Raw genomic sequence first — 10,055 nt, 5'->3', positions numbered from 1 at the left:
GTCACAACTATACAGAGAGGAGCGGTCCGGGGGGAAGCGCTCCTCCTGCCGGGGAGAGGAGGAGCTCAGAGAATAAGAACATCATGTATTTCTATATCTGAGAGAAATATTTAAGGAACAGGCAGCGGTGGAATGTAACTAAGTACATTTACTTAACTACTCCACTTAAACAGGATACACTGTCGAGGTACTCTTGGATAACAGTTCAAGAAATATTCAGATCCCGCAATTAAGTCACAAATCCACCATTCATAATTTTACTGCATGTGTTATTCATAATTATCTATTGGGTGCAATATTCTGTGCAGTCATTCAACTGTGCGATATGTTTCACCTCTTGAATGTATAAGTTAATTCAACATACAATGCACATAACTGTACATATTGTTTATGTTTTTAATGTTGTCGAGGTAGTTGAGCTCAGTTCTTAAAATAAATGTAGGAGATTAAAAATTACAATATATCCATCTGAAATGTAGTGAAGTATGAAAAAAATTGTGCCTTAACCGTTATACTTAAAGGAAACCTAGGTATTTTTCAATCTGGACCTATTTTACCATGTTTTTGTGTCTAAGTGACTAATAAGAACAACAAGTTTTTAAATTGGTCCAGTCTTGAGCCAGACCGCTGCAGCCTGCAGATGTCAAAGAGACTGCAATGTAACTACTTAGGGTATGTGTGCACTGTCACTTTATATCTGCTAAAAGTGTTTTTTGTTTTTTTTTGCAACTGACAGGCTCAGATTGTTGTTATCAGACAACATGACGGAAAGGATCCCTACAGAGATACACTTTTTGTTGAACCAGAAACAGCCCCATAATTGCTGTTGTCAGACCCATCAGACTCCGTTCAAATAAACATTAATTCAAGCATGTATAGAGTCAGTATATTTACACATCTCACTGGGTGAATTAAGGGTTTATTTCAACCAAACCAGAGCTGGTGATTGTTGGAACAGTGGAAAGACGAGCCAAGACAGTTTTTATGAGTTTTATTTTGTTTCTGCCAACTTTGAATGAAGTGTGTTTTAGGACGGTAAACTAGTTGGTCACTTAAGCCTCCTACAGACTGTGAGATTTTAGTCATCTTATAAGTTTAGTGCAGCTACACTGTGCGACCTGGATTTAATAAACTTGGGTATGACATCAAGTTTGATGTATTCAGACTGTACAATGACAGCGCCTACTGAATCGCAGGCTACAATGTATGATGCAATAGCTTCCCATACTGAGTGCGCAAGGATGCTGGACGGGTTATTACTTCTCCAACTGTGAAGCACAACATGTAGGGTCACTTTATTAAATAACCTAAAGTTGTGTGGGCACATTATACTGCAGTGTATCTGTGTGTGTGTGTGTGTGTGTGTGTGTGTGTGTGTGTGTGTGTGTGTGTGTTTGCTAGCTGCAATGTTGCTCACCTGGCATGAAAATATAAGAGAAGATGATTCAGGTTGAAAATGTCAAAGTACCCCTTTAACTTCAGTTCTTGAGTAAATGTACTCTGCTGCTTTCCACCACTGCTTGTACTTTACATAAGTATTTCCATTTATTGTTATGATACATCTGCCTCTCTACATCTCAGAGGGAAATAACATACTGTTTAGTGTTCTACATTTATCTGACGGCTGCAGTTACTTTATAAAACTCTTAACTGTAGCTCACTTTGTGAAACACATCCCTCAGCTAACTTTCCGTCTCCCCTGCCAACAGCTGCTCTCTGTCTTAACCACCTTTGACCCCCTTTCCCACCCAGAGGGCAGACAGAGGATACCTGAGGTGCAGCCCAGAGGGGAGATGTGATTGGCTGAGCAGCGATCAGGTGGGCTCTCCTTCTGTCTCTTTGCACAATAACATCCTTGTCCTCTCTGTGAAGCACATGGGGCCCCCGGCTCCTGAGACAAGGGAGACTCCTGTTTGTAAAGCTTTGATCAGTGATCTTTTCTGATTACACACACTCATTAATTTACCTGCAGAGGGGCAGATGGGACTTTTAACTGGACACCTGGTTCATACACTGTGGGGGAAATAATGTGATTGGTCGGGGACTTCAGTAACACTTTATGATACAGCCTGTGATTTACAGTATCATTTCCTTAACATGTATCTATGAGGAACAAGAGAGTAACAACCGACCATTTTGGAGGAAGGAGGACATAAATTGGGCTTTAAAGGTTCTGTGTGTAACTGTGTACATGTATCAATCGTTTTTTATTGCTAAAGGGTGAACAGGTTGTAACATAACTTAGAAACTGAGACCGTCCCCGACATTCTCGGTTACCTGTAAAAGCCTGGAGACAATTTTCTTCTTGTAAAGGTCTCTTCAGCTCCGATACAGAGCTAACAATGTGTAATAGTAGCTAACGTTAACTCAGAAGTGGGGTCCACTAACGTCAACAAAGCACCGGCACCCACCACAACACAGTCCACCCATGCTGTGTTTCTGTTATATGCAGTTTGTAGCGGTGGTCCCGCAAAGACAAACCTTCACTTAGCGCCCTGTTTATTGTTTATTGATTACTCAAGAATCCCCATTAGAAGCACATGAATGTGCCCCAGTCTTCCAGGGGTTCTGCACACTGAAATACAGAACAGGCATTAAATAAAAGCACAGACAAGTTAAAATATAAAAATAATCAGAATGTTAGGCTGACACCCAAATGAAAGAATTTCAGGATAAAATGATCATAGACCAGAAAGTATTTCAACATAGCAAGAAAAAAAAAGACACTTACAGACATAAAGTGAAGCCAAGCAGATTAAACAGAAAAATTTATTAAAGAATGATGCCAGCGGTATGAGATTTTCATGGTACGAAAACCGTCTTAGAAAATATTGCAGTATCATGGTATTACAGAATTATTATTATTTTTATAACTCAGAATGACCCTTAAATGAATTCAAATGGAACGGTTATTTTTGGTTAAACTTGCGTTTTATTACTATATGTAAAACTGGAAACCATTTATTAATGGAAGTATGTGTAAAAAGTCTCCCTTTTGGAAATAACTATAATAAACTTGAGATTTTTTTGTCCAGTTACATTTTTCAACATCATAGATAAGCAAATGTACTGGTACGATAAAAGTCAATTTTAATATCACCCTATGTGTAGCAACTCGAAACCGCAAATAAATAAATAAATAAATAAATAAATAAATAAATCAGCAAACTTTCTGTTGCTGCCATTACACTCAGCACTAATAATTGCCATCAGCCCGTCGTCAACCTCGGGGCTGGGTTTTGGCTGGCTGAAAACTGAGTTGCTTCAGTGGCTAAGGTCCGAGCTGCCGTCCACTCTCCTCACGGGATAGCAGTGTCCTGGTGGCAGGGTGTGAGGCGTAGAGTTCACAGGCTGTGCCAGCTAATCAATTCTTGTTTCATTTGTGGTCTGATCACCAGTAAACTCATCAAATTCAGTGCCCCATATAGTAATTTCACTTCCCTTTGGTGCTGAAAATGAAATGTTAGAGGAGACACTGACATGTGAAATACTGTGATTTTGTTGTGTTAGCCAGCTGACGTTACCTAATTGTTGCTTGCTTGCTATAGTGGACAAATTGCTAGCTAGCTGACGTAGCAAAATACTTGAGTCTTAAATGCTTAAGATAATTGTATTGATCCAGACTCCAGGGTTGATCTGGCTGATAAAGAGGCTATCTTGATGTTTGCAAATTACTAAATGAGCTAACGTGATGAAGCAACCAATGGCAGATCAACGCAGCGTAGCTTAGTTACAGCTAGCTGGCTAACCTTAGCTTGCTTGCTCGCTAATGTTATCACTGGCAAAATAATATCTGATAGGATATGTCAGTTGCTTGCTGAGTTACTTCACTAGCTAATGTGATTCATGATACTAATTTATGTATTATGACAAATGGTACTAGTGTAGCCGATAATTAATGATGTCACTGTACAAAGCGTTTTGTGCTAGCCAAGAGAGGCACGGTGAGGTGAACCTGTTGTTTCCCAGGACTGTACCCTAAAGGTGCCCAGTATTTACAAAAATTAATAATAAACAGAGAATAATTTATTCCTCCTTTACTCTTATATGGTCAGTTGTTGCTCCCTCGTTTCCCATAGTCTTGTTTTCTTCTGCTGTGCCTCCATTTAAGCAGCAGCAGCTGATAAGTATCTTATTGGTACCTAATTCATGCAACACAATCACACTGTAAATCACAGGCTGTTTTTAAAGTGTTACCAGGCTTCCAATGTCTGCAGGTAAAAGAAACTGGCTAAAAAGAGAATTCTAATATAAGTATATGTAAAAATGCAAACGCAGAATCAACAAACGTCAGCGCTTCTTCCTCATATTGCTTAAAAAGTAATCCGTATTTACAGGGATTAATTTATTTTCCCTGCCACCTAATTAGTCTCACTGATATCTGTCTTCCTGCCTGTCATTTAGTTTGTGTCGGCTTTTTGTAGCATCAATTTATTTCCTTTTTGAAGTAAGATCTGTCCAACCTCTGTGTCAGCATTAACCATCATATCATGCTTAAAGTCTGATGTAATGGACACTCTCCAAGTATTACTACTACTACTACTGCTGCTGCTGCTATCTTGAGACAACTTCCTGTTCGCTGTGACAGATCTGAAGCTTGTCTCAGTCCTCAGCAGTTATAAGGAGATTAGCCCTCTAAGAATGTCTGCTGCAGATTTACTCTACCTGACCTTAAGTCCTCAACAGATACTGAGTGGCTCGGCCTCAGGACAGGTGAGCCACGAGCTGTAATTCCAGCCCAGTTGCCAGAGGAAAATGTTGGCATTATACGTTTCTGCAAACCACAGAAATGTTACATTTGCATGTTTCATAGGTATCATCAGCGTTTCTAAAGTGACATTGTATATGAGCTGGCTTTGTCATCTGGAGGTGGAGAGGACTGGGGATGGTGTGACACCTACCAAGCTGCAGACCACTGTCAGCACATACAAATAACAGCTTTTTAGGCTCCAAAGGTTGTTTTGTAGCGAACCATTGCTGTTTCCAGCAGCTCATTAAGACACAATAAGAGTGTGTGGTTTTTTTTTTTTTGGTTTTTTTTTACCAAGACAGTGCTGCTTTTCTTGCCAGGATAGCACCCCCCACATTCCCGCTATTTCAAGCCCAAAAATGATCTTTTCCTAACCATAGCCAAGTGCCTCAACATTCCCACATATTAACCACAGCATTGTGTAAACATAAAGTTTCAATGTACCCACTACATAATGTAATGCAAATGTGGTTTGCAGAAACATACAATGCAATTCTTTTTTTCTTGCAGTTGGGTTGGTAAACCTGTATTTCCAAAAGCATAAAATATTAAGATTTACTTAAGCCTAGTTCAGACTGAAGATTCGTGACGAGACAAAAACGTTTTAGAACGTTGCATAGAAAAGTTGCAGCGGTGTGAACTGGCCGGTCTGAGCTTGACTCAAACTGGCTGATGGTGTCACCTGCAACTCAGCTGGTCAAATTTCCAGCGGCTGGTTGTCGAACGCACCTGTTTCAATAGTCAGGTTGAAACAGGTTGTAGTAAAATCTGCTGGTTGAGTCAATATGACCGTTGACAGCGTGTTCACTTGCTGCACAGGTGCTCCTTCCCTGCCGAACCCTCTGTTTCTGTTCTCATGGTGTGCCGGTGTTGGACGGTGAGTCGCTGCTGCTGCTGCTCGCTGTATGTTCTTATGCCCTGCCCACACACACATTCAAGTGGCATATTCATTATGAATACAGTCCATCTGATGCTCGTTAATGTTTTATACCATTTCCTCATTACTACAAATGCAGCTGTAGCCAGTGTCTCACTATCACTTTTGTCATTGGTATTTTAAGAAGCTACAAATTATATTCAGCCACAAAATAAGCCTGAAAAGGTGGAAATCAGAACAGAAGTACAGAGAGTTGTTGCATAGAGATGATACACTGTCTCATCTAGTTGCATTGGTGTGAACCGCGGGGTCTTTAGAACGTCTCATTGTGCATCAGTCTGAACTGGGCTTTAGTTTGACAAAATGATCCCAACTTCATGTCAGTGTGGAAAAGGTAAAATTATTTCACATGCAAAAACCTGTTTTAGTGCACTAGAAAATGATGGACTCTGTTGGCAGACTCTGGATATTAAACTACTGAATAGAGGCATATTTGAATGCACCTGGACTGAACAACATGTTGTAGTTTTCACATAGTAGTTTATAAATTCCGTAATTATTTACAGATGTAAAAATTCAGTTTGTATTTAGAGGTCTGTTTGTTGAGGATCCAGACAGATCTGATTAATCCCACAAACTGCAGCTGGGGAAGTGAATTAAACTCACTGACAGTGTTGTTCACTTAAACTTTAGCTGTAGTTTCACATCTGCAGGAAGTTTGTCTCATCGTGACTCCAAATCAGGAAGCTGACCGTCTAAGGTTCAAAATAGATCCTAAACAAAGAGAGACACTGCAGCAGGGAGGACAGACATATATCCTCCAATGATTCCACTGCACAGTGTTAAATTAAAACACCACACTTAAGAAACAAACTTTTATTAATCCAAAAGGGGGCATTTTCATACAATATCGAGGTAGGAATTAAATAAAGAACCAAACTGATGAGACAAAGCAGGCAGTGTACTGGACCATCGCAGCTCGCCTAGGAACACGCTTGTCTCGTCTCCATTAGCTCTGTGGAGCCCAGCTGGGTCCAGCTGTGGGTCGGTCAGGTTCAGGTCGATCTCTCTGACCTACCACAACGAGACTGAGCTCGGGCCAGTGGAGACGAGACGTTTCACAAAACCACATGAAGGACTGAAGAGAGTCAGATTTCATGCGCATAAAATATTATCACATCACAACTGGCAGCTCCAAAAATAGAACTATTCTCCTTATTACAATGGTAATGAAAATTATAAACAACCTTTTATCTCCAAAACAGAATCAAATAGAAGCAGATAAGTGTTTACATTAGATATTTATCTTTTCTCTGCTTAAAGTAAATGATACTCCACTTAACATAATGAGGGTTTGTGCCAGAGCAACTTTAAATATATTATTGTCATATGTTAGATTGTTTAATTACCAGGGCAGAAAAGTAAATAAATTAAAAGTGACAGGAGGAAATTAACTCAAAGAGAAGTGATTTCTTTAATAGATTATTTTAAAATTTACCAGCATTTGGTTGGATTTGAACCCTAATAATTTGCTCTTAATGATTTTTATGTATAATTCTGCTAAAACTACTCAGCTAACTGTAAGAACTGTCGAACAACTCAAAGCAAAGATGGCACACAGTATAAATTGCTACATAACGTACCATTATTCACTGATTTTAACGACTGTGGATCAGAAAACAAAAGTCATGGACACAAATTAAATATTTGGCTGCTGTAACTGTATGGCCTGACAATGAATTGTAAAACTCTGCAATAATGTTAATAATAACATATTTAACACTCAGTTACAAACGTGGGTGACAAATGAAAGCTGGATGATAAAACTGATTTGTTAACATATTTATAGATTTTTTCATTGCAGTAAAATAAAAGATTCAATCATGGCAAACAATTTAATAAAGTCAGTCCACAAAATGTAAAACACACATGCAAAAAAAGGCCTTTTGTTGCAAAAATATTGCTTCTATTTTCTAAGATGTAAACATTAGAACATTACTTGAGAGTCTAATGAGAAACATGACCCGTCGTATTTAAGACAATACGGTCCATCAGTGCAAACATTCTTTAGACTGAAAGAAATGAAAAATTAAACACCATATTTCTGACATGGATCAGAGGAGGATGCGTCACCCTTTTGTAAAGATCAGATGATTTCAGATAATGATTTGAGTTTAAAATGTTTCCTAAGCAAGAAGAAAATTCAGATTATCTTCAGCATGTTTCAGTATTTAATTAACCAACTACTGGTTTGTTTTTTCAGTTTTAACTGGACCTCTGAAAGGCGTCTGTCTGCGTGCGAGGCTTGTAGAAACAGCAGATTTAATGTCAGCACTCTTTGATTTGACCGGCAGCTTCTGTGATGTCGTGCGCTGACTGCTTCCAGTAATGAAAGGTCCTTCAGTGGCTGAAGGCGCTGTGTGTGCTGCAAATGACTTTATCTGTTGGCTGTGTAAACGAAAGGTTCTACTTAAGGCTCTAATTAAAAGTCATGTTCATAACTCCATCGACTGAATTTGGGAAGTACGATGATGCTTCACGACCTCCTGCCGACGTCCAGACTTCTGAGCTGAGCAGTTAATGGAGCAAGCGGTGTCTGACTGCTCAGAGCTGTGTTTCCCAACCTGTCTGTCTTGTGACCCCTTAAAACAAATCGCTGTCTGTGTGTGACCTCTTATCACAAATTTCAGAGACCATATTCAGAGTTTTTGAGACCAAACAAGGTCAAATTATACGGTAATTCAGAAGAAAAGTCTAAATAAAAATATCTCTGTAAACGTTAAATGTGTTTTTTCTTGACTGCTGCAGGTCATGAGCCTCAGGTTGGGAACCACTCGCTTCAAGTCTATTACTGAAGGAACCTCTCAGGCATCTTTTGCACTTTAAAGCCAATCCAGATCTGAATATCTGAGCTAAACTGTTAAAGTAACCTTAGTGTCTGATTATAAAGACTGCTGTATAAAAAAAGAGGCTAGTTTTTCTTGCAGATTGCGATGATATGTCTGATGACACCTGACGAGTTATATAAAGAACCTTAATGAATCAGGTGTAAAAGGAAACACTTGGAGCACTGACGACTGATTCAGGTGTTACCTTTAATATCAGAGTTTGAACGTTTGTTTTGTGGCTGCTGAGCGAACTGAGAAGTTTCTTGTTCTGGTACCAGTGCTGCTCAGACAGGAAGTGCTTTTGTGCTCTCACACACGGTGTTTCACACACACTCTCACACCTGCACTCTCACTCCAAATACTGAACCATCCAAACACCTCCACACTCTCTCTCTCTCACACACACACACACGACAGTTCAGACGACTTGAGTTGCCACAGTCACACTTTTTCTCCTGCTGTTTTTCAGCCAGCTGAAGTTTTCTTTGTCAAACTTCTCGACTTCAGGCTTCAACCACAGCAGGAACGTCATTTTCACAATAACTTACTGTATTGCCTCTGACTTTAATAAATACTCAGCTTTCTGCTGCTGTTGGCCGGGAGAGCGGCACCAAAGGGCCCACTGCTCTCTGTCTTTCCTGAGTGGTTAATCACTACATCAGCTGCTGCTGCTACTGCTGCTGCTGCTGCTGCTGCTGCTGCTGCTGGTTAGTCGATGCGGTTACCACAGATAGTGAAACGATCGATCTCCAGCAGGTCTTTTTTGGGAGTTCTGTGCTTCAGTTCAGAGGCTCCTTGTGCCTCGCCCTCCTCCTCTTTGGAGAGTGCAGGTGCAGCTTGTTCAGGTTCGGGTGGAGGAGTTGGGGGACGGCTAGCTGGAGCAGCAGGAGATGGGTCAGTGGGTGGGGGAGGAAACAAGTCAGTCCTGGGAGTCGGCTGGGTGGTCACAGATGAGGAGAAAGATGGAGGTGGGCTGCAGGCTGTGACAGGGTTCTGCTCCATCTTTGATTCACCTGTAAGAAACAGTGGGTGTCGTATATTTAGTGACAGAAAAAGCAGCGTGTGGATGAGTGAATTTGAAGTTGCTCAGCTGATTCAGTGGTCAGTGTGTAGAGGGACTGTTAAAACAAGCAGCATGTTAGAAAATCAGCAGATTCAGTTCTCCGTCTCAGTCGACACAAGATAATGGTCTATGATGACATTTTTAATGACGTGTTTATCACCTACTATACTGAGCCACTTTTTTGTATTTTTATTGTGTCACCTTGTTGTTGTTTTTTGGCATATTCTACTGTGACATTTTTTATGACGTTTTTATGACACATTATAGGATAACGTTTTCATGTTTGTTTTTTAACGACATACCATATATGACGTTTTTTCATGATTTTAGACGACATAATGCACAAATGACATACTATTCATGACTATTTTTTTCATGGTTTCTAAGGACACACTACAGGTGCTGGTCATATAATTAGAATATCATCAAAAAGTTGATTTATTTCAGTAATTCCATTCAAAAAGTGAAACTTGTATA

General features: G+C 39.9%; 1 protein-coding gene across 2 annotated transcripts in view; it reads right to left on the bottom strand.

The window, feature by feature from the left end:
• Positions 1-8,438: 8,438 nt before the first annotated feature.
• tapt1a (transmembrane anterior posterior transformation 1a) overlaps positions 8,439-10,055 on the bottom strand; it is a 37,499-nt gene continuing 35,882 nt past the window's right edge. Inside the window, exon 15 of one of the 2 annotated variants that reach the window (XM_033633221.2) lies at positions 8,439-9,528. In XM_033633221.2, the coding sequence (XP_033489112.1) occupies positions 9,224-9,528 (305 nt within the window). In that variant the 3' untranslated portion in view covers positions 8,439-9,223. The remainder of the gene's footprint in view (positions 9,529-10,055) is intronic. The other variant, XM_033633222.2, reaches the window with a different exon arrangement.

Source organism: Epinephelus lanceolatus, chromosome 7 (assembly GCF_041903045.1).
Source record: "Epinephelus lanceolatus isolate andai-2023 chromosome 7, ASM4190304v1, whole genome shotgun sequence".
Lineage (NCBI taxonomy): Eukaryota > Metazoa > Chordata > Actinopteri > Perciformes > Serranidae > Epinephelus > Epinephelus lanceolatus.
The sequence above is the reverse complement of the archived record's forward strand: the minus strand, read 5'-3'. Positions and strand labels throughout refer to the sequence as shown.